This window comes from Triturus cristatus, chromosome 5_1 (genome assembly GCF_964204655.1).
Source record: "Triturus cristatus chromosome 5_1, aTriCri1.1, whole genome shotgun sequence".
Lineage (NCBI taxonomy): Eukaryota > Metazoa > Chordata > Amphibia > Caudata > Salamandridae > Triturus > Triturus cristatus.
In genome coordinates, this window is record NC_140587.1 from 494,751,392 (window position 1) to 494,777,740 (window position 26,349).

Genomic DNA, 26,349 nt, shown 5'->3' on the forward strand with positions numbered 1-26,349 from the left:
TTTGATTGATTGAAGTTCCAGGAAGCGCTTCATCTCAGTCGTTACCTCTATACCCAGCTAACAGAAACGGTCCTGGTCTGCCGGAGGGTGCTCTGCAGACCTCACCCCCCTCCTAGTCGCCCAGCTGATAAAGCCATGACTTGTCCCAGGTGATGCACTACCATAAAATCGAACACCGATAGTTTCACCTGAGGTGACCACTCCAGGTTAGCCACATACACCAGAGCATCATCAGCATAAAGGGACACCTTCTCCATGGCATCCGTCACCTGGGGGAACCCCACAGTATCAGCTCATCATTGTACCAAGCACACCAATGGTTCCAGACAAATCACAAACAACAGAGATAAGGGGTGAAAGGTCCAGATCCCTTACTGGCCGTATATTGAGCAAAGATTCTCTTCTGTGGGGCTTGCCCTTGACAGGGGGAACCCCCTAACCCCCTAATATAAGTAAGGTTCAAACAGGATTGTCAGGGCAAGATTAGTTTCCTGTATTTTTTACGGAAAAATTCCAATCACACATTGGATAATTTTGTAGGGTATTTATAATGATGTTGTCACTCTATCCGTGATAGTGAGTGAGAGAAACAGCCAACACTTGTTTCACCCCTTTACAAGGCCATCCGGCTTGGGGCTTCTTCAGGGTGGTTTATAGGAGTACAGTATAAATCAGGTCGTCTTGCTCAAGTGGATTCGGTAGGATTCTCTAAATTTTGAGCATAATGCCGCTTCAGATAGTTGCAGTCAGTCGACTTGGATATTCTGAAGAAGCCCCAGGCCGGATGGCCGTGTAAAGGGGTGAAACACGTGTTGGCTGTTTCTCTTATAAATAATATAAATACCCTACAAAATGAACCAATGTGTGATTGGAATTTTTCCGTAAAAAATACAGGAAACGAATCTTGCCCCAACAATCCTGTTTGAAAGCACAAACAACAGAGGTGACAATGGGCAACCATGTCGGTACCACACCCATGTGCGAATGACTGTGAAATTACTTCAATCACCTGTACCGTCGCAGTAGCCGCCTTATACAGAAGGGCCACCAGAAGCGCTGCCCAAAGCCAAACTGCCTCAGCATTCCCAGCAGGTACCACCAATCAAAGATGTCAAACGCTTTCTCTGAGTCTAAAGACAGTATAACTCTTGGTTCACTGTCAGCCTTCACTCTATCTAACCACAACTGCAGTAGTCACAGATTTAATCACGTCGCCCGTGCTTGGATAAAGCCTGTCTGGTCTGGGTGGACCAAGCCTGCACTCACCCTTAGTAGTCAGGTGCCCAGAATTTTGGCCAGAATCTTACTCTCCATATTCAGCAAAGGGATAGGCTGATATGAAGACCATCAATCCTCCGGTCACCCTTCCTTAGGGATTACCATGATAATGTCATAATTAAGCTCCAGATGAAACTGTGCAGTCTTAAATAGTGTTCAGTGACATTTTTGAGTAGATGACTTAATTCAAAACAGCCTCAGCATTCACAAGGCTGTTCTCAGATGTAAGGTAAACTTCGACTAGTGAAAAAGAGGCAAAGAGGTTCTGATTCATAGAGCCATTTGCAGATGTAAATTTGATATCAAGGTGCAAATGTCTCAATATTCCACTGCAAGGAATGCAAGAAACAGACCTTTCATTGAAAAACCATTTTACTCACGTGTTATATTATGCCGACAAAGGTGTAATATTACATGGAGCACATTTCCTACAAGGCGTGTGGCATGGATATTCCGACCCATGGCTTGTCTTCAAAACTTGTGAAAAACCACAAACATGGTATTATGGGGATTAATGACCTCATCTTGACCCCATCCCACCCTGAAAATGGTTAGAGAATTGAGGGCAGATTTATCAAAACGTCACACAATACAGAGCAGCAGGACAACTTGCATGACAGGGAGAGGGCAGGAATGTGCCATATTTAACATTATATTGCAAATTCCTGTCCTCTCCTTGCACTAGCTCAATATCTGTTGCCTAGCGCCAATGTAGGCACCCTTGCACCGTGGTGCAAGATTGCCTGCGTTGCAGGCAGAATTGTTTTTGTGTAGGAAGGGACACCTTCAGGCACAAAAACAATCCTGGGAGGCTTTCTCCTCTTTTTAAGTGTGCTCCAGAATGGAGCAGATGCAGAAAGAGGAAAAAATGTGAAGAAATATATTTCCCCTTGTTAACCTCCCATGGAAGGCATAGCATTATGACACATTCCCAGGTCTGTCACTTATGGTAAATCTGGAAATGCACCAAAATCCATGAGTGCATCCATGGAACCCCTCCCTGGGGCAGAGTAATGCACGCAGTGACTTGTGCTGCCATGCGTTACTCCAGATTTTGTACACCATGCAGGCCATGCAAGGTGGGATGCTTGGCTTAATAAATCTGACTTTTGTGTTGCGTTACCTTTCGTGGCGCACGGGCAATGCAACACTTTGATAAATCTAGCCCTGAATTCTGTGAAAGACGTGAGTAAATCTATTTTGGATATTGGTAGGAAACCAGAACACCTTCAAACTTCGCGAGGTGAAGCAGAAGGGGGTTCTACACATTTAAATTGATCCGGAGTATATTACGACATGCGCACTCCACACTTAAGTGATGAGGGAATGTACATAAATGGGCAAACACAACATAAACTACATATAGCCTTAGTACAACTTATACTCTGCATGATGTATACATGTATGTTTATGTTCGTATGTAAATTATCAAAATCAGTGTTAAATCCAATAGAATTATATCGATATAACACTGTCTAATGCACAGTGAAAACAACCCTGTGGGCAATACAGTGTATACATTCTAGAAAAAGCACACAATTAAATGATATAAACACAAAAGATTCCATTTTATAAGTATGTCTCCATACTGTAGCCACGTTGGAGACCGACACTCACATTTTGATCCTGACGAAGAGGTCCCGCTTGACGTAGATCGCGAACCTCCTTTCAGAGCGAACAGGGCTTTTGCCCTTCGAGTCAGAGGTACCGAGATGCGAGGGCGCTTCAGTGGGATGACTGCACGGAGTGGAGGCGGGACTCGACCATGATATTCAAACAAACTAGGAAAAAAGGGACATTTGTTTTTTTAGGACTTGTCAGTCAAAAGGAAACTCTAGATCATTTTGTCACAGATGGCTGTCTGTATTAGGAGACTACACACAGTACTGTAAGTGCCAACTTGCTTGAATAATTAGTGCAAATGTTCATTACGCCTTTGTGGGAGGACGAGTCACAGTTGTTCTTGTATATACCATAATGACTACAAGCTCTGCCATGTTAAGGTATAATTGCATAGCATTCTGTGCTAGGCCTCAGGGGAAGGTGAGAACTCAATTAGCTGGATTCATTATTATTTGTCTGTAACGCAGTATCACAGAAATTAATATATTCGAAATACAATGAATGTGCGCAAAGTGCTCTAATAATATTCATCTGCCACAAAGTAAAATGTGTACCCGAGCATGTGGAGTCATTCAGGTGTCATTTCTTAGTGCCACTCTTTTTAGGCCTAAAGTTTAAATAAATCTCTTCTGGGTGGCTTCCCATCTTTCCCTATTCATGTGCCCATACCAGTGGACATTTTGGAATGCGTTTTTATTATACTTTCTCATTGTTTGCAGTTTCAAGATGGCTGACGTGTTACGATCAGCTAACAGTTATAATATACTACAGCAAAGGAAGCAAGCACTGGCAATACCAATAGCATTGAGGCTACAGCCAAGCCTATTGGCTTTGTCGGTGCTTTTTAACATGTTTCTTCTCTTGCCATCCTGATTTGTTCATTTATGTGCATATTTACTAATCTTTCACACAATGCTGGGCAGCTGCTGTGCTGAGTTGCATGGAAGGGGGCTCTTGCCTTGCACTGGTGAACTGTGTGCTGCCTAGCGCCAATGCAGGTATCCTTGCACCATGGTGTAAGGGTGCCTGCTTTATTGTGATGCCTTCCTGCACAAAAACAATCCAAAGAGGCATATTCCACTTTCTATGCATGCTGCCGAATTAGGCACAAGTGGAAAGAGGAAGGAACGAGGACAAATAAAGATATTTCTCCTTGTTATGCCTCATTGGGGAAGACGTAGCATTTTCATAGCTTTAGAAATCTGGGAATGTGCCAAATTCCATGTGTGGATGCATGGGAACGCCCATGCTCCACCCATTGAGCACCTTCCAGCTTGAAATGTAACATAACGCTGCTGAAGTAGCTGCGCTACATTTCTTTACAAAGACATTCAAGATGGCTACATATTTGCATTGTCATCGGGTGCCACATGCAGAATGCAAAGGCTTGATGAAGCTGGGCCTTGATTTTCTTTTAGTTTGCTATGCAGATGACAATCAATTAATTGGTTGACTAAACAATGAGTCAGAAAAATACAATTAAAGTGAAAAAGGTTTAGTTACACTGTATGATAACATGCCTCAACTAACATCAGTTAAATTCCAACAATACACAGCTGTCAGTTCTGGGTGGTTTTAATATCCTCTGGTCAAGCATATGGTAGCCCTCCTAGCTGTGCTCGCCTATCATGAATGTGCTTGTGTTTTATGTCCAGCAACTCCGTATAAAATAACAAATCTGTCATCCCTTCGTAAAACTATGAACGTGGCTTGAGTTGCTTCCACCTGGAGTATAGTAATGGAACCAATGCTGGAGATCCCTTGCCCAATCCTGGGACTGCTCACATGCACCGTATGAGCAGCACCAGGATTGGTGGGAACATCCTCACTCGACGCTCCACAGTGCTCTGGAGGCCTGCACTTACTCTTCACCCAGCAGTCTTAAGACAGCTGACTTGAGAGGTTTAAAGTGAAATGCGTATGCAAATCAGTCTTGACCCTGTTTCTCATGGGAACAGTCCAGCTTGAACTGCCAAGCCAGGTCTTACCTGGACTGGAAACAAGCATCCTGGGACCGGTTCTGGGGTCTATCATCTTCTATCATCTTCTTGTGCTGGCTTTGTTCGTCCTAAGTTAGCAGGGGATGCTCAGACGTGGGTCCCTTGATCACTTTGCCACCGGAATCAAGCTAGCCTGGCTGATGAGGGGTGTTACGGTCCAGGGTAAACCTGGCTTGGCAGTACGAGCTGGACTGTTCCTATGAGGAACAGGGTCAAGAATGATTTGCACATGGCTGGGTCTGAACTGGGAGGCAAAGTGAGCTAAAGAGTGATGATGGATTCAACTCTGATCTGTGACTGAGGGTGAGTGTCTGAATAGTTTCAGCTCTCCGTCCATCAGCTCCTTGTGTTCACTTTTAACAATGCCTTAGCCAGTCCACCACCTTCCCTGCTGCTAGGCTCGGGATGGGGGTGACATTTTTTATTTTTATCTCCGGGGCTTTGGGGGGAATTTTAAGTGGTGCGGCGCCGCTCCTCTGCTCCAACGGAGGAGCCGTCCGTGATTGATATTCAGACATTTCACTGGCAAAACACTAATCCAGGCTATAAAACTGAACACAGACAACATAAATGTATGGATGAAAGTCGAGAATCATCCAAACAGAGGTGGCACCTTTGCCTTTTTTTCTTTTTGTCAAGACAAACTTCTGTTTCTTGTGTCCCTGAGGAATCCATCAAATGGGATAGTTAGTGCACGTTAGGGGCACCATTGGTACCCCGATATCATGGGATCCTTATTGGTCTCCCCGCCCTGTAATCTCGTGAGGGTAACCCTCGCTGTGGAAGCCCTGGCCGGTTGCATGTCTATAGTTTTAATCGGGGTAAAATAGCTACATTCAGGTGTGATGCCCACTACCCTACAAAATAGAAATTAAAGCCAAACAGGTTCAAGCAGAGTGAAGACCTTTGCATTATTTATGTGTGTACTTGAATTGTTTGTAAACGTTATTTGTATAAGGTTTTCAATAAAGGTGGCAAACATTGTAAAGTGTGGGCACTGGCGATGCTTCACTGACAGCAGTGGTGCACTTGGCCTTAGTGCTAGCCATAGCGGATCGTGAGCATCTGTATGTATAAGAGGGTATACCATTTGCAAGCTGGAGGATGGATACGGTCTACAGAAGCGATCAAAGACCGCCCTTACCTCACTTTTTCTCACTCTCTTATTCTTTCATTCCAGGACCTGTCTGAGGGGTATTACTCTTTGATTTCCACCAGTCCGAACTAAATTGGGGTTAGCCACCAGAATGCATTCTGGGAAGAAGGCAGGGGATGTTCTTCACAGAAACCCTACTGAGGAGAGAAATTCTGCCCCAGCCCGGTTGGATTGTTGGACGTCAGGGAATAAATGGCACCGACTGGCTGCCGCCCAGGTAACAGGATTTGGTCATTTTAGCTAGTGTATCCTTCCAACTTCTCAGGCATCTTGGATACAGGTATGAGTGACTAAAACTCCACGAGTGAGGAGCCGGCAACCAGAGCCTCTAGGATCCACGTCACAAGATCCCGTTTTATGGGACCAACAGCAACTAACCCTAAACTGTGAGATGGGGTTTTCTTCTTAGCTGCAGTACTGCGCATGTCGTTTGCAGTTCTTGTTACGCTGTATTTGGTATGCTTGTTTCTGGTGTTTGATATCAGGAGGATCACGAAGAGTAGAGGATTGAGACCCTGATAAACCGTAACTCGCGTTTGGTGGGAAAACTGGCTCTTTCAATCGGTTAGTGGTAAAGAACAGTAGATGTTTGTAAACACTGCTTAAACAGGCACCAGATCACAGATACAGTAAATGCATTGTCATTGTGCTTTAGCGTTCAAATATTTGTAATTATTTAGTGGTCGCAAACAGAATGTAGTGTTATTGCCAGGGGTTCTGGTTGTGTTACTGTACTGGGCTGCATTATCATTTTATTGTATTCTGTTTTTAAACAATATTACCTGACAACCTGGGCTGGGCATTCACATCTCTGATGCCCCACACCCCGAATCAACCCTACACTTCATTCTTTGTGCTTGGCCTAGACTGCATATGGTTTCTACAGAGTCCTTGAGGAGTCCTTGAACAGTGTCCCCATTAATGGACAGGGGGACTCTCACTTTAGACATTGGGTGGCTTTCTGTGCCAGAGCACGTTTCTTGGCAATGACCCTAGCAGAAAAGCTGTTTCCAGTGGGCAGAAGGATGCTGGGTGAGAGACTCAGTCAGTACTTCAGACCCATGAAATTCACAATAAAATAAACTATGGCCATAATGTAAGGAACACGAGTTAAACATAACGAACGACCTTAGTTGAGTCTAGTTATCTTTGCCACTGCTTTTAACATAAGCAATAATGAACTCCGCATTTAACACATTACCATATTCGTGAAATGATAACTAACATGCAAGGCAGTTGTGTTATTCTCTAACACAGGCGTGCTGCCAGTGTTAGCATGTACACCACCAGAGTGCCGTGGGTTAAAGCGTAACTCTCAGACTTGGCAGCAGTAATTGCAGGCAGCTGTCAGTACATATAGTTTCAGCATACTTGGCACATTATATTTCAATATATGAAACCTCCACACTGAAGAGGAGTTACTTGTTAACAAGTTTGCTGCGCCACCGGCACATTTTGTAATTTATGCAAAATAACTTTTCACAGATGAATAAATGTTGCAGTTCACTAAGAGGAAAGCGATATATTCATTATTTTGGAAAACTCCTGGGGCCTTCGTTCTTGTTTATAATACAGTTGCTAATTACACGCTTGTGATACGGTTCTTGACGCAGCTCATAGTCAATCAAACATCCTGTCAAACTGACTTCCCATTTAGAAACTGAATATGTAAAACGCATGGCTGTGAGATCTCAGTGATCCAGCGTGATAAATTAAATGTGAAATGTTAGACATCAGTACAACTGTGAAGGAGACTCCTAGAACCTGGCATGAGTCACATGGGCATGCTGAAGATGGGCATAGGGCCGGACTGGCCATTCTGCCACTCTTGCATTTCCCCAGTATGCTGCAGGCTTGGGGGCTGGCTTGCGTGACCCAATCATGCCCCAATAACACCGCATTAGTCGCTACCACCTGCAGTGTGGGGCCAGATTGAACGTTTTAGCCCCGACCGATTGTAGTGTCTGGTCAGGCCCTGATGGGAACGATATGGTGTTAACCTGAAAGCAGGAGTGCCCATTTCTAAAGGCGCAATGCTGCTTTCTACTCTCCGGGCCTCATTTATGGGGACTTGGCGTAGGGCAGTTCCACAAGTCTTCTTGCTGCGCTGCCCTGCGCCAATGTGAAAGGGCAGGGATGCACCGTATTTATGAAAAATTGAGCATTCCTGTTCTTTCCCGCTGCGCCTGCGCACAATTTGCTGTCTAGTGCCAATGCAGGAACCCTTGCGTCTGCGTTACGGGCAGGACTGTTTTTGTGCAGGAAGAGGCAGCTTCCTGCACAAAAACAATCCTGAGAGATGTTTTCCTCTTTTATGTGTGCTGCAGCAGCACATATGGAAAGATAAATAAACAAGGAGAAATAAAAATATTTCTCCCCGTTATGCCTGCTCTGGGGAGGCGTAAGGTTTTGGTGCTGCTCCAGGTTAACGTGATTAAGTAAATCTGGGGCAGTGTCAAAATCCATGGGTGTTGCGTGGGAAAACCCATCGCAACACTCATGGAACGCCTCCCTGGCGCAGAGTATGGCAACTCAGCTACTTGGGCTGCTTTGTCTCACTCCATATAAATGAGGCTGTGCAAAGCGTGTCCTCATAGATATAGTTGAGAGGTATGCCCCATCAGAGCGCCAGAAAAAGTGATGTTCCGGTGGCGCAAGCCTTTCATAAATAAGCCTCTTTGGTTTTATTGACAGCTGCAAGGTAGCCTCTGGCCAACTTATGCCATCTCACCTCTCATACCTCACACACAGTAGCAATTATCGGCCTATATGGAGCACATTTCCCAAAGATGTAGCTACCTCACTAACTGCGAAGGATATAAAAAGAGTGATTGCCTTAGAGAAAAATAAGTATTGTGTCTCTAATATTTTCAAAATCACACTCGAATATTCTTGCATGCCCAAAGTGCATAAACGGAATTCTTCGAGAATGAAACTCCTCCTGAGCCAGCCACTTTGATGGAAAAACCTCTTGCAGAGAACTGCAATGGTGATGAAATGTCCACTGTCTCCACTGACAGGGTGGAGGAGCATAGTCCTGCAACAGCTTTGGATCAGAAATTCTGCCACCTAGACTGTAATTGATCCTCCTTGTTTGATGGTATAACAGCTGACAACAAGGTTGGATCAGTTTATCTGACAATAAATCAGGAACACTTTGAGTTTTAAACATATGGTGGGAAACTCACAAATACTTTTCCATTTCCGAGTTCAACCTAGGTGTGCAAGAAAAGCCTTCTGGGTGATAAAATCAAGAGCTGCTGACATTTATGCACACTGAACGAATGTAGGGCCTGATTAAGTCTGGTGGTCGAGATACTCCCTCAAAAACGTGACAGATATCCTGTCCACCGTATTATAGGTAGATAATGCACTTATAATGAAGCAGATGGGATATCTGTTATGTTTCTGACAGAGTAACCACTCTGCCAAACTTTTTTGGGAGTAAGAACAGAGGTTAAGTACTAGATTCATATTTACCACTTTAAATTAACCTCTGGTAAATTTAAGACACATAGGGGCATGTTCTCAAGGACTTATCACAGAGTTATCGGCACTTTATCGCAGCCAAAGTGGTGATAAATGTATCGCCCTATTCACAAGCAGGTGCTAACAGCCGATATAACCAGTTTTTCTGCGATAGCAGCCGCAAAAAACATCGCCATGGATGACTAACGCTAATGAGATGCAGAGTAGGCATTCCCGTGAAAAAATACACAACATCATTTCGCAACATTCTCAACGACCAGTCAGATCGGCGATAAGTTCACAAAACATGCGATAAGGTGCGTTAGCAGCAGGGATTTAACACCTGCTCCTACCTGGTGTTAAGTCAGATGACTACCTGCAGTATGTCATGGAGCTACTGATCATGCAGCTCGGACACCCAAGAGAGCTGCAACACCCACCGCCACCCCCCCAGGCCCGCCTCCCCCCCAACACGCCCCCCACCAGACTACCACAGAGGCAGCACAGACAAAGACAGCGGACCTTCAGAAAACATACCAGCCTCACAGACTTAACACCAGAGGATGTCATTGCCCACTACAGGCTCAAAAGGACAACCATCCTCCGCATCCTGACCATCGTTGCACACAGGATGACGGTACAAACACAGCGGACAACCAACATCCCTCCACAGACACAGCTGCTGGCTGTGCTGCACCTGCTGGCCTCTGGTACCTTCCAATCAACAACTGCTAGAGTCGAAGGAGTCTCACAGCCAACCCTATCAAAGTTCCTCACACCTGTCTTGGATGCCATCATCAGCTTGGTACCCCAGCACCTTTACTTCCCACACACTGCACAGGAACAGCTGGAGACCAAGCAAGGCTTCTATGCCATAGCTGGCTTCCCACACGTGTTGGGGGCAATCGACTGTACATATGTCCTACTTGTGCCCCCCTGCCGACACTGCACACAATTACCGCAACAGAAAGCACATGCATTCCATCAATGTGCATGCAATAGTGGACCACCGGGGACTCTTCACCAATGTCGTCGCCAACTACCCAGACAGTGTGAATGATTCTTTCATCTTCCGACAGTCTATCATCAACCAGCGTTTTGAGGCTGGCACCTACGCAAATGCATTGCTTGTTGGTAAGTACTAAATGAACACACCACACACCTCAACTCCACAATCATACAACTCTGGGAATGCACACGTTACAAACTCACATACAACATGCCAAACAACATGCCCACCTACCAGACACGACAGCATAACTTACTGTGCCAACCTGGGCTAGCCATGTACATAAGCCATCAACAGCATGGCACCTCAGCCACACAATAGCATATTGTAGGGAGAGGTGGGAACCAGGCATGTGCGAAGGAGGCAAGTGACCCATGAATGAGAATGTACACAATGCCAAGTGTGGCGTGGATGTGCTAGACAGACTGCAGTATGCAGACCACAGACATGTCCATGTCGACATATACGGCTGGTGTTTGGAGTGTAGTGAACAGTGGACGCAACCATGTTACCCCAGGCATTGGGAAAGACATGGAAATATAGCTTGTTACGTCCCCCCCTGTATGTGTGAGCAGAGTGGGCTGGCCTGGCTTACACTAGGCCAAAGTAGGGGTGTGTATAAAAAGCCCATTGCTCTGGGCGTGGTCCTCTTCCGGAATCGTCAATGTGTCTGCTAGGGTGGCACCTCTCACCCCGCCATGAGGCTGACGTCGTGAGCGGCGGTGCCTGTGATCATGTTCGCCTGCTGCACTCCAGGCCGCAGGTCCACAGACCTGTCTTGGCCGCCCCTGCGCAACCAGGCCACACCGCTCACCTGCCGACAACGGCGTGTGTCAAAGAGGGCCCACCACGTGCCTGTGCAAGCACCAAGCCTGAGGCCTGCGACCTTGGCAGCCTCCTCAGACCATCGCAGCCTCCGCAACACAGGCCCCCAGCACTCCTTTCTCATTGACGTACTCCACCGGCCTACACTACGATCAAATAGGTCACACATTTGGAACGGAGTCTTGATTTATTGATGGCAGAGTTCATATCATTGTACGCAAGGAAGTAAGAGGAAGACGCGGTTCAGTCCAGAGGGAAAAAGGATCCTCGCTACGGAGGTGATCGAACACTACCATCAATTGCTCTGGTGCCACTAACTCTGTTCATCGCATTCCAACGACACACGTCTGTGGGCTCTTGCTGACTACTACCTTCGGCCTACACTGCAGTCCAACAGGCCTTACACTAATCCAATCCAGTCCAGACCAGGCAGGACACGGCATCGTCGCAGGCTGCACACACGCTCAGCTCTGGTGCTTCTACCTCCGTCAACCACAAATCATCGCCACATACCATTCCAACGTCGTGTGTGAGAGTTCCAGGAGGAGCTGGCTGAACAGCGATTGGCCCTTGCTGACAGCTGCCTCCGGCCTACACTGCGGTCCAGTAGGTCACACATTTGGAACTGAGTCTTGATTACATGATGTCCGAGGTCATATGTTCATGGCAGCATTTATTTTACTGTACTCCCTTCGATCTGGTGCCAGCAACTCTGTGCATAGCATCCCAACGATACGTGTCTGTGGGCCCCTGCTGATCTCTGCCTTCGGCCTACACACTGATCCAGCAGGTCACACATTTGGAACTGAGTCTTGATTTATTTTTGGCAGAGTTGATGTCATTGTACAGGCCTCATTGCAGAATGCATCCCCTTTCAGCTCTGGTGCCACTAACTCTGTGCCCCGAAATTCATGGACACTCTCTGGTCGAACTTTGGTGGCGCCTGAGTATATGGCCTGGGGGTTGTCTTCATCATCATGTAGCTGATACTGACTTGGTGGCAGAATGAGTCTGTACCATTAATCTCCTCCATATTGCCTGTTTCTGCTTGGTTCTGCCATCTGCATCATGCCCTGGAAGAACACCTTCCACTGTTTCTTGAAACACTCCGTGACATTCACCTTGGACATCAACGAGGATGCTCAGCTCTTGTGGCCCTGCCTCAGTGCCCCGCAAGTCACCGTCCCATGGCGGTGTGCCTATGCCTGCCGCAGTGCATCCAGGGGCCACTAACTCTGTGCAGCTCAAGTCATGGACCCTTGCTGTATGAACTTCTGATTGTCTGATCACTGTTGTACTTGTTGCCAGCACCAACCACTCCCTGAGGGCTGGCTTACACTCACCCCACACCCATCCAGCACAGGCGTCACTGAACATGTGACTCTGGCAATAAAAGGGGCCGGGCGCACGTGCCCGTGGCCAGTTCCACAAACCAACTGAGTGTCTGTGTGGTCATTATGTATGCATGAGGGCCCCGAGCCCTACCACATAACATTGTGCTGTGTACAGCGGACGCAACCATGTCACCTCAGGCAGTGGGGTAGACCTGGAACATGTAGCTGTGTTGTACCCCCTTGTGAGCGTAAGTGGACTGGACTGGTGTACGACAGTCCAGCGTAGGGGTGTGGTTCATCAACTCGGGCGTGGTTAGGTTTTGGCCTTGCCAAGGCAGTAACTAATGTATGTGTTTCAGTTATTGTGTCAGCGCCACCCGTCCTGCAATGGACAATGTTGCAATGTAGCATGCCGCCGGAGTGCGGGCTCGGCCGAAGGGGCAAATGAGAGCGCAAGCCCGCTAGGGGTTTGGGATCATACATGCCAAATGTTGTGTGTGTCGCTGTTACAGCAGCATGAACCAAAGGTCTACCCTCAACCGCCTCGCGAGTTCAGACAGCCATGAACTCTGCATCTGTGTCCGCCCCATCCTTACCATAGGCCTACACACACGTGGCCGCCCACCTTTAACGCACAACATCACAGTGTCGTTCTCAGGCTTGTAGACGTGCAGACAGGCATGACAATGGTGTGCCGTAAGATTGCAAGTATTGCAACCGCGCTGCGCACAATAGTAAATAGGCTTGGGGGGAGGGAGGAGCAGCAGTGAGGCTACGTGATACACATTGATGCCGCTCATTTGCTACAAGCAGTACATTTCAAACAGGAATCACTAAGTCACACATATCACACACCAATGAACCAGTGAGCCTGCCAACACGTCATGCATAACCAACTATTGACGCATGTCTCTCTGCACTGTCACAGGTGACCAAGGATATGCACTCTGCCCTTGGATGATGACACCCCTCGGAGCCCCGAACACACAGGCCCAGAGGCAGTACAATGCGGCCCACAAACGCACCAGGGGCATCGTGGAACGCACATTTGGCGTGTTGAAGTCACGTTTCAGGTAACTGGACATTACAGGTGGAAGGCTCCTGTACAGCCCAGACATTGTGTGCAAGATGATCGTTGCATGTTGTGTGTTGCACAACATATGTGTACGCACCAATGCCCCATGGTTACAAGTGCCAGATGCACCGGACAATGATGAGGAAGATGACACAGGTGGACCAAACCCCACTGCAGCTTCAGCAGGAATAGCCCGTAGGAATATCATCATTGACAATTTCTTCACATGAGCACGTCACATTGTCACATTCCTTAGCAATCATGGGACAGTACAAAATGACCACAGGCATAGCATGTGCAAATAAATTCATTCCAACACACATTCCCTGAGTGCATGTCACTCCTCTGTACAAGCACATCACTCTGACAAGTGTAAGTGCAACATGTAGTGCTAACAATCTTGAAAATTGAGAATAGATGTTGGGTGTGTCACCTCTGTACAGAGAGGCTGTTTGGGGTGTCACGTATTCGAAATGCCATTTCTGTATGTCAAAGATAGTACGGAATCCCACTCATCAGCGTTTCCCCTGCGTCCCAAATCATTACACATAGGCTGTCATTTGTGACCTACAATTGACAACAGGGCTTCTTTTGTGGTCAGATATGTACCACCATGGTGCAGGGATGCACCCTGTGACTCAAGTCCCACAAAATGAGCAACATGGACGTAAGGGGGAATCACTGCCCCTATATTCATCCATGCTTTCATACTTGGTTAATCATAGACATGACACATCTGTGTGTATTAGGATGTATTATTCACGTTCAGTGGAGTGTTGAAGCTGTCTTAGTACTGGGCCATGCAGACAACACTTTACAATGTTGCCCCGTGGAGGGCCAGCCAGAGTCCTTGAGGATTGTCAAGTTACTCGTAAGGGGAAGAATCCAGTCCGCTGGCTGATTGTTGTGTCATTGTCTTGTAGACACTATATGGCGGTCCATGTCGATGTGCAAGGTTATTGTCGCAGGGCGTATCTGGGGACAGTGGAAGGTGTTATTCCAGGGCATGATGCAGAGGGCAGAACCAAGCAGAAAGGAGCCATATGGCAGAGATGAATGCTACTGCTTCCTACTTACCACTAAGGCAGATTCATCCTCATCTTCGGCCTCTGACGTTTCAAGTGCCTCACATGTGGGTGGTGATGTTTGGTCTGCAGCCAGCACTGTGTGACACTGACACATCAGGGGCCAGACATGTGGCTGTAGTAGCAGCAGCAGCATTCATCTGCCCAATGTCTTGTGGCATCACTCCCATGATGAGGATCTGCAAGGCATGGAAGATCCCACCTACAGCTTTCTCGTGTGCAGCTGTGGTAGCCATTCTTTGTGCCTGCATCTGGTCCATGTTCTCCATTTCGCTCATCTTTCCCAAATCACGGATGATATCGCTGTAGCCACTCTGACTGGACAGTTGTTGTTGTCTCCGAGTCATGACTCCAGCGACGCAAGCCATGTATTGTTGGAGGGCATGAGGCGGACTGTGGGTGTCCATTAGGGAGTGTAAGTGGTTCCTGATGGGACTTAGACACCCACATATGGCATCTAGTTTGGCTGCCATGAGTTCGAACCCCACCCACACCTGTTCAGACAGCCCCCTCTGGCAGTCTAACACACGGCGTTAAAACGCCTTGTGTTCTTAGGTGAGGTGCTGGGAGCCAGACGTGGTGGTGGTTGCTTCCTGCTGTGTGGTCTGTGCAGGGGGTGGGCTAACCTCGATGGTGCTGGGCTGACCTGCTACTGGAGGTGGACTGAGGAGGGCGTCCATGAACCTTTGGAGTTCGTCTAGGTCGATGTCCTGGGGGTCGTCTCCATCATCACTGACGTGATGTAGGGTCTGCTCTGCAGGAGGTGTTGATTGTCCCTCTGGAATGCAAAGGGGAGATGCAGTTTCACAGTGTGTTCCATGTATGTTGACGTATCGGCAACGTTTACATACAGACTGCATGACAATGTACATTGTGACTGTTTGTGGGGAGATGTCTATTTGATGTGGGACAGTGGACATTTGTACTACATCAGGGATGTGAGGTTGTACTTGTACCTTGTCATCTCACAGTTTCCTGCTATGTCAGATGTGATTGGCCATTTTGTACACACATGCTGCACCAGTTGTGTCCTGTGTTCTGTTGTGAAAGTGTTGCAGTTGGTACCACATTGCTGTCAATGTTGAGGTGCTCTTATTCTCATGTGTGTGTGCTGTACTGTGGGTGAGTCCCCCCTGCAGCTCTGATTTGACGGCCCCTTATCCCTTTCAGGCGGTGTGCCTTTGACTTCTGTGCTTCTACAGTGCTGAGATGTAGCGGACTTGGGTGAATTGGGCTCTTGTTCGAGTTGTGACTCTTGGGCATGGTTTGTCCGCAGATTTGTTGTGGCCGTCAGGAGTGGTTTGTGCACGTGGATGTGTCAGAGTGTGACCTGCTCCTTAACGCTTGTGGTCCACACTCAGCTACCTCAGTATCGTGGTGTGCACGATGTCATGATGATTGGCCTGCAGCCATGCTAATCGTCATGTAGTGTCACTTGTATTGTAAGTGTCGCTCACAAATTCGCATCTTTGCTGAGTTTTGCATGTGTACATGTGTTGGTGGTGAGATTGGTGATGTGTGGGGTGGGAACCCTTTGGGGACATGGGGTACGGGGGCCTACTTGGTGTTTGTATGTGTGCTGCAGTGTGCCACGGGGAGCAGGGACATAATCAGGAGTCATTGTGGGTGTGCAGTATGCTCTACTGAATTGTGCATGTGTGCCATTGTGCCCATCTCCCCCCGTCCCCTCAGTCCCTGGTTGGTACTCACCCTGTTGATGTTGTTTCAGGTCATGTTGGGCAGTGTCCGGATCCCCAACTCCTGGCCCCGTATCCTGACAGATGACTGTGGCCACCATTTTCTCAATGTCATCCAGCTCCTGGTGTGCCGCTGGACCCCCACCTCCAATGAGTGTGCTGCTTTCAAGTTGGCATAGAGTTTCTTCTTGGTTTTGCCCTTCACATCATTCCAGCGCCTCTTGACCTCTTTCATTGTCCTCCTCAATGCTGCAACTGCATTCACATGGTCCAAGATGGTCTGCCATATTTGCGTCTTTGTTGCTAATGACACGTTGGAGGTGCCGAACAGTTGTTGGTAGTCTTCTATCACCTCCGTAACGATGATCCTGTTTTCCTGCGGACTGAACCGCGTCTTCCTCTTGGCCTTCCCTGACCCCGAGGTTCCTTTCTGGTCGTCTGTGGGGCTTGTGGGGTTCACGTTGTCCTCTGCACTCTGCTTTTATAGCGCATTTTCCCACATGACGCGTGAGAATTGCAGGCCTGTCGCAGGTTATCGCTGATTTTTGTATCGCGATTGGCCACATCGCAACTTTTTTTGCATTCGTGTTTTGTGTTTTTTTGCCATTGCGTTAGTTTTAACGCGGTCATTTGGCGAGTTATCGTGAGACTATCGCATGGTGCCGCCGGGTTGAGAATACAACGTTAACACAGTGTTATTTTCCCGTGATAGACTGTAATATGCAAAGTTGCGTTAAGCTAACTTTGCGATAATTAATACACGTTCTTGAGAATATCCCCTGTAGATTTTCAAACTTGATGCTGAGTAATCAAAAACTGCTCTTTGTTGGGGCTCGTAAAATCTGGAACAACTCCTGGTGGCTGTCGCTGCTGGGCCCTGCGCCTAAGCCACAGAGAGTAGCTAAGAATCTTGTTTTTTAATTGACGATACTCGAACTATACAAGACCAGGTAAATGCAACATGTGATAAATGTTTAGGCTTCCTCCACTTCCTGCGTAAGCCTTTTTTGTTGGATCCTGACAGACTGGCGAAGGATAGTTACTCGAGCATTAATTATGAGAAGGCTGGAGTACAGGAATGCCTTATACCTAGGAGTGCTCGGCTTCCTATTTACTTGTTTGCAATGTATCCAAAACACGGCAGTTAGACTTATCTGAAAAAGGACGTGAGGCAGCTCGGCTTCTGCCTGCTTGAAGTCACTCCATTAGATCCTAGTACACAAGAGGGCCAAATTCATGCTACTATGTCAAGTTCATAGGACACTCTACGATACTGGGCCAGTCAGACTATGAGAGAGAGTTGCCTTCTATGAGCCTACACATGCACTTTTATCCCCAAATTTAGCTATGGTGAAGGCCAAGCTCATTAAAAAAAGCCAAAATACGTGGACGTTCTTTCAACCATGTAGCAGCAATCCATTGGAAGTCTTGCCTCTTGATCTCTGCCTTACCTCTGACCTATTTACAGTTCGAAAGAGATTGAAGACTTGGGGGCATATCATCAAGCACGGCGTTAACATTATCGCCGCTTTAGCGGCAGAAAACTGCCGCTAAAGCGGCGATAATGAGCTTGATAATATGCCGCAGAGAATTCCAATAGAAGCTCATGTTGACACCAGACCATGGGCTTCTATGGGAATTCTCAAGGGCATATTATCAAGCCCATTATCGCTGCTTTAGCAGCCGTTTTCTGTCGCTACAGCGGCGATAATTTTAACGCCTTTTCTTGATAATATGCCCCTTGGTTACTCCCCCTATACTGGTTTGAGCATGGTGGTGCTGTGCGCTGGGATATCCCCTTCGGGATGATTGTAGCACTTTATAAAAACAGTAAATTAATAAATACATACCTGGTACCCACTAAACCGTTCAGTGGTAGGCCTTTGACAATTTACTGTATTAACACCTGTAGAAGCTGAAGGAAAATTCTACTTCTTAAATTAAAATATCAAATGCCCCCATTCAACATTTTTAGCCATTCCCAAAGATGAAACTGGAATTTTCTCCACGGATGCAAGAATTTATATGCTGACAAATGGTTGGTTTATAAACCATTTACCACTGGTCAAAGAGGAGTCTCCTGAGGACAAGCTGAAAAAAAACTCTACATGTCCACAGTGAGCATTGTTTCGTACTCTAAATGCATGTGTGCTTCAGACGGTGCAAAGCCATGCACGTGTACTTCAGACGGTGCAAGGCCATGCATGTGTGCTTCAGATGCATGTGTGCTTCAGACGGTGCAAAGTGTGTATGGCGGGTTCAACGCTAAAGCTCCCTAGCGCGAGGTTCGTGGTGCCTCGTCGCTTTTGTTCTAGTCAGCCTCGCCCGAAGCCACAAATGACGCCCGGCTGCCTTTGAAGACAATGCGTTGCAGCATTTAACAAACAATTCACGCAGGTGCCTCGCTTTCTGAAACTCTGCACGTGCGTCTAAAAATTAATATAAAGCATCACAAATGGCAGAATAATTTCCTGCTTTCTGAAGATTACAGTCAAGTAGATAATCCTGCCGCCTCCGGATCTTTGAGGGAAGATGTCGTCGTTGAAAATCAATCTGTTAAATCATTAGCACTAGACGCCTTATTCCAGACACGAGCCTGGAAAATCAACAACACAGGCACCGAGTGTTTTAAATGGCAGTACGTGGGCGTGTGCACACGCGTTCACGCTTATTTTATGTTTAAGCGCTCAATAAGGATGTACCAGGCACGCAGTGAATAGTTTGCATCCTTTTTTAAAGTTTAGAAAAGAAATACCAGGTGTTCTGCTTTATTAGTAAACTATGAACGTGAAAAACCGTGCACAAATAACTCATGTTGAGTGCCTAAAATCATGCCTTAGCGGGTATTAAAATAACATAAATCTGTACAATATCAACATATTTTTTATGTCGCGTACTGAGCATTTAAACAAGATTTGATATAAATGTACAAGTAATCCGTATTAATAGTTAGACAACCTTGCATAATGTATGTACCGCACTGCCTTGTATGTTCTGCTTACTTTTATGATAATGGTTCTCGGGCTTTTAAATGCTGCTCCCCACTCGTGCAAATTAAATTCATTGGACCGCCCCCCCTCCCCCCCCCCCCAAAAAAAAAAATTACAAGTACATTTTTCCACAGTTAGTCTACGGAATGTTAAATGATGTAAGCAATCTAAAGGTGTTTGAGTAGAACATTCTCTAACAAACAGACATAACTGAAGCACAATAGTACTTTACAATTTACCCAAAACATGTAGGCTGCACAAAACAGAGCAGGTCCCTCAAACAAATCAAGTGAGATGCAGGATGCTACGGAATATGAAGAGACTAGTCCAAAAACTATGTCCTGTTTTGCTTTTTTTCTAACAATAAATCACATGTGTGAAATTAAAAATGTATTGTAACAAAAGGAGACAAAATGTGGGCAGGCCCTCAAAGGGTGTTCAAAATGATTATGCATATTCCTGCCTATTATTTTTTCTCGTTACCATATCTAGATGGCAATTACCCTCATATTATGTACGACACCTCCAGACCGTCCTGTCTTCTTAGTCACAAGCACTTTGGGAGCTTGGATTTTTGTGGCCATGCTCAAAAACTTAAAATCAAAATTACAAGTTCCAAGATGTAATGTAGCACTGCTGGCTGAAATACCAGTACTGTTGGAAGGTGTTGCACAGCACATGGGGCCACAGGCAGCTCTGAACATATTTAACATTTCAGACATTACAGATATGTTCAGGTATCCCTTTTAAAATCACTCTCAAATACCTGATTGCCAAAATGCTATTTGGCAGATGTCTTCGTACAAATAATCCTTTATCAGAGTTGAGGGATTGAGGAGTTGGCCTTGTTTGGTGGTCCCCATTCGACATCCAAACCCAGCCAGTGCAAGACTGACAAAAGACATTACCGATTGTGGCACCTACCAGCAAAGAACCTGAACAACTCTACCTCTGCATGGAACTGTGCATTCCCCTAACCTTTGAAATAACCTACCATCGCTACCTCCGAACTTTATAGCCCCTTCTACTCCACCATTATTTACATATTACCATGTGTCCCCATTGCTTTGCTATTTTCCTCGTTTATTGTCTGTACATGTTGCTGTGCACATTCTGTAAAGCTCTCTGGTACACTCGTGTCAAGTTTGCACTATATAAAACTCGAAAAATAAACATAAAATGAATTATGTACAAGGGAGAAGATCAAGGCTGCTGTGTATTGTTACTAAAGTCTCAGTAACATTTTGTTTAACGGTTGTCTGCCTTCCTCAGAGAAAGACGCGTTGCTCCTCTTGGCCAAAGCCTTGTGCCTCCCTTGAGAGCCCTTCATGTCCCCAGGGTGGTCCACCCCTCAAGTTGAAGATCACTGCTTTAATGTCTAATAGCGCATACATCCATGTGAAAGTGGAAGGCATAAGTCCATAATTCACAATTGTCTATCTAGAGATTGGGCATGGAAGCAACTACTTCATTGCTGATAGGCCGCCATCTGATGGCCAATGAGCTCCCAGTTTTATCATTACACTTGGGTCAAAAGTCTCTTCACTGGAAAGACCAAACCATCTTTTACAGAATGTTCGGAGCACAAACCATTAACCAAATGTCTTGAAGGTGTTCGCTCTAAGAAATGCCAGCCATTGGGTGGGTCGAACAAAACATCTGATTTTATAAAAATGAATTTTTGTGATATTGTGAAGTCAGATCACCAAAAAATTCAAATTCAATAGCTACAGAGATTTTAGAACAATTTACCAAGGACATGTTATCATCTCAAAAATACATTCAACCCCTTGTGACCCGTGCAGGGATTCAGATTGTAAGAAGGCTATTGGAAAAACAGAACCCAATCCTTAATGCTAGCTCTGGCAAAGCTCCCACATTGTGCTAATAGAAGCACCAACAAAGGTAAAGAGATTCCTGTCACCGCAACCATAATTCACTTTTAGTGGCTTGCCCTAAGCATCAAGGTGATTCTCAGTGGAATTGTGTAAGATTTCACTCCCCACGAAACAGGAAAATAACAAAACACGGACAATAAAATAAAGAATGTTCATATCCTCACCATGTGTAGACCAAAAGATAAAACTTTATTAAGAAATATATTGCAAAAATGAAGAAACATTAGGAAGGCTTTCAGTCAACATGGTGAGGGAAACTGCCACTACAGAAATCATTTAAAGACAGCTGTACTCCAAATTAATGGAACATATAAAAATAGAAACAGCGTTTCCTCCCTCCAGAACTCTTTGCAGGACCTGGGAGCCCTTGCCTCTAGCTCCAAGGGGTGGTTTGTTGATAAGAACAGCTGTGAACCTTGACATTAGCTATTCTCTCTATTGCCTACAAGTCATTAATGCAGCCCATATCCCCTTCTCTTTCTAAAGTCCAGAGTGTCTTATTTGGAGTCAGAAAAATAAAATGAAACATAGAAAAACCGATGAGTTTTGTCAGATTGGATTGACAAAGTTCTATCTGTGCCTTGCAAGAGGGTAGCAATTTGAAAGGAATTCTAATTCCATTGCCATTTGCTTTTATGAAGCCCACAGATGCATTGTGTGGCTTTTGTCTGTATCATGCTTCACGCTCAGCTAGAAGTGTTGTAGCCCTAGAGTCAGCCGTCCTTATGTTAAAGCCCATTTGGAAACAATCCACTATCACAATCCATATTATTAGATGCCTTCCATTCACTGTGGATTCAGCAACACCATTAGTATTATTAGATGCCACATTTTGGGGGATTTCTGGCAGCTCAGTGCCCTTAAAGATTGAAGATTGAACCTGGGAAAAAATATCAGGTTAATTCTGTCCTTTATAGCTAGGCATATAGGTAGGCAATAGGCTTCAATTGGAGTAAAGTAGAGTCTCTGTTAATGTGAACCTGATGTGAAAGATTAAGACTGCCAGAAGCACAAAGGACTAATCCTAATTCCTTGCACAGAAACCCAAGTCCCAGCTGCCCACATCAGTAGTGAGGATCTGAAGCTACTTGTGAGTTGGGTGACTGTTAAATATATACACAACCTCTCACTTGATCAACTTATATTGTTCAATGGCTTAATGAAGTTCTAACGGGCTGTGCCTTTGCTATAAGTATCACTAGGTACAACAAAGATGCATTAATTCATATTTTTATTTATAATCTTCCTTTGTGGATATATTGCAAAATGTATAGACCATATTTTTCATTTGTATTTTTTAAGGTATTAAAACCATATTTTTTCTGTGTTCATATATACAGTGCAGATTAACAGTGATACCATTTTTCATAAATGTGCTAATGAAGCATGATTGTGCAATTTATACATACGAAATACATGTTTGAGCAAGTCCCCTTACCATTATCACATAAAACCTAACCTTACATACAATAATTACATACCAGACACACACATACACACATCACATTCATTCTTTTCCAGCTCATATATGGCTTGCAACATGAAACTCATGGCGAAAATCCTTCATTATTTTCCGTGGTTATGCCGCCAGCTGGAAAGTAATCAGGCCTAGGTGATTGTGCTGCCTTTGGGTGGCTGACACGTAACCCAGCCATCTACTGCATATCCACACGTCATTGAGATTACTTCTTTGTGCCTCTCTCTGCCTCCCCACTTAGGCAAAAGCTCAAAAAGTCTTTGGGCTGATGTATCCATAATGTGGGTCATCAGAAGTTGTACCTTTCCTTACAGATAATGCACAAATTCATGTGCTGGTTGTGGACCCATTCAGATCCATTCTTCTCCAACTAAAGGTTGCCACTTGAAGGTATCAACAATGACATCACTCTACAGAGGCCATCCCTACATAGCCTCACTGGGAAAAACATCTGTTCTCTGAATGAAGTCACTGAGGAGTGTTGTTGGAAGGATTGCTTTGCTGTTTTTTGTGATAGGTTTTGCTTGAGATTAGGGGTGGCTCCTCCTTGTTTGCATAGGGACAACATCAAAGACTGGATCTCTCCACCTCTACCCGAACTTCAGATCAACACTAAAACTCTAGGTCACTTCAACTAATACCTAGAGTAGAGAAGAGAACACCAAGACCATTTAAGCACAACCACTGTTGGGTCCACCAAACCTGCATCTGCGTCTTAAACACGAAAGCAAGTAAAAATTAAACAGAACTGTTTCCACTGTATTGCTTCTAGGTGTACAGCAACCGTCAACCATGGGCATAAACTAAAAGTAGAGTAACCACAGTGAGTGTGCGTCGATAGAATCAAGGGCTGTAAAGACTTATTATTGAACTCCATTCCTATGGATTTTTGGAAGAGGTGGTCCATCTTAAATTGGGGAGAGGATGTAGCCTTACGGCTACAGTGGTCGACCTCGAAGCTGGGGAACTAGGTTCAAATCTCGTCATCAATGGTCAACATCCTGTGATTCTGGGCAAATCACATTATCTCCCTGTGCCCAACAAAAATGAATGTGTCCATCTGCAACAAAACTGGTGCTCAAGTAAAGCTCCCTCATACCCGATATCTTCGGTCTAGTATATAAAACTCTAAAAGAAAAAATAATAATAATAATTAAAAAACCATTTTGCCACCCAGGTCCTGTGCAATAAATGGAATCTCACTACACTCCCGGTGGTTAATACCTGATCCAACAAAAGAGGGTTAAAAATGAACAACTTGGAGTAAGCCAACACTTATGCTTCGCCATGTCCACAATATTTTAACAGAATGTGTAAATATTTATGAAGAATCATGGAGGTATTGTTCAGACAATAGACAGGCTGAGGACTCTTGCACTCTCAAGGAAAGGATTGGCCCACAGGGTTCACTCTGCCCAAACTCATCTCACCGAAGAGCAGCCATATGTGCCAAACAGGTAAATCTGCCAGCAGGTATTGGAGCACATTCTCACAACAGTCTATTGGGCAACAATGAAATTACAGTGTTTGGCACTCAACTTGAATGAATGTCCACCAGAAACAAACTTTGCAACCAAAAACTGCTACTCTAATGCAAACATGAGGGTGCATGTCACACTCTACAAAACCTCTCAATAAATACCTAAAAAGCTGAGATTCCTAAATTTCCAACACACAACATTAAAGATTTCTAATCTCTTTACGAGCATTGTCACCCAATATAATGAAATTTGATTGGCTCTTAAAATATCTTCAGAGGTTTAACAGACATGAATTGTCTTAGGGGCAGATCGTTGATGTAAAGTGGACGGTAATGTGAGCAGTACACGACTCACCATAATGTGGTTCTTAAAGAGCTCGAATATAGTCATAGCAATTTCGTGCCATAATCCAGATAAATCTCTTCTACAAGCCAGAGTGTAGCAGAATCGGGCTTTGAATTTTAATTCACATTTTGCTCGTAGCTCCTCTGATCACATATTTCTATCCTTGCTGAATTGCAAGTTTGTGTTTTTTTAGGCGTGATGTAGTGCACATTTTTAAGAGATCTCACATTTGCAACAAAGTATTTGACACATTGTCATAGCGGAAGACTCAAAATGAAAGTCCTGCTGATTTCCCCTCTATCATAAATTAACAACATCAGACAGAGGATTTACTTGGCAGTGTGAAGTCAGTAATGTTGACAGAAACGTTTTTGAAAACTTTTTCCAGTGCATTCTGTGGTTAATCTCTTCGCTGGGGGTTTGAAGGTGGCAAGCTAAAAAGACCCCCTTGAAAGACTCCTCTTCAAGCACCCATAACAATTTCATCATAAAATGTATCCCTCCCGAACTTTTTCTTCAACCGAGATTAATTTAACTCTGTCTGACTACAACAGTTCCTCTTCATTATGTTTGTGGATCACCAACCTCATCTAACAGACTTCTACCCTAAACCTTCACAAGTTCCATTTGTTACCTCATCATATTCACATCAGCCGGCTCCACAACACATCTTTGACTCTGACTCACCCTCCATGTTGGTCTTGCCTTGCTTCAAGAGTCAGTGGTCCCGTTTCCCCATTGTCACTTGCTATTCTGATAGTTGTCTGCATCCATCCTTACTTTCCTATTTAACTCTCCTTCTTCTCTCTGTAATAACTCTATTTGTTCAATTATTTATTTAGATCAACTGTGCAGAGAGGGATCAGTGGTCCCCTAATCCAAAAAACAAGAATAGCTTACTGCAAAATATAGAAGATAGCAAGCAGAACAGGGCAGTAACTAGTTTCTACTAGGCCAAGACAGGAACTGACAAGCAGTGTCCAGCTTAACCACACCTTGCAAACACATTACAGGGCACGCACTACAATCGCTACCGGCATCCTGTTACAGCGGTGGAGAGCTGCCTACCCTGCACAGCCCAGAACATTACACTAAGCACAGCATTAACACCCACACTGGCTCTGCACATATACTGCATACTATATCGCTATTTTTTTTTTTTATCAAAGGGCCCATCCAGTGAATGGTGTCGCAATACCTCTCCAAACCACAACTGACATCAAATAAAGCAACATTCTTAAATGCTTATTGCTTCTGCTGATTAGCAATGCAGGACCGGGTAAAGAAATAACATTCTCTACAAGGAATGGCTTCTTTAAAAGAAGGCCATGGAGAAATGGCATAATTTGGATAATTTTGAAAACCTTGTGTTACGCTTTTAACACAAAATTCCTGAAACGACACCATTACACCACCATGTGTAAATACATGCCTTTCACAGTTAACACAAACACGTTATTCAATGTAAAAATGTAACACAAACACACATGAAAAACAGATCCTAAGTGTCTGTTATTCATTTTGCTTTTGGTATTTTCTGTGCTATTTTTGCTACCTCAATAATGTGAAGGAAAGTATTAACTCACTATTCTTAAATCCACATACGTG

The 26,349-nt window shown here is 45.1% G+C and overlaps 1 protein-coding gene across 7 annotated transcripts in view; it reads right to left on the reverse strand.

The window, feature by feature from the left end:
* RALYL (RALY RNA binding protein like) overlaps positions 1-26,349 on the reverse strand; it is a 1,712,955-nt gene that overhangs the window by 97,609 nt on the left and 1,588,997 nt on the right. For all 7 annotated transcript variants that reach the window (XM_085605346.1, XM_085605349.1, XM_085605348.1 and 4 more), the window contains one exon: positions 2,896-3,059. In XM_085605346.1, coding sequence (XP_085461472.1) covers positions 2,896-3,059 — 164 coding nt within the window. The remainder of the gene's footprint in view (positions 1-2,895; positions 3,060-26,349) is intronic.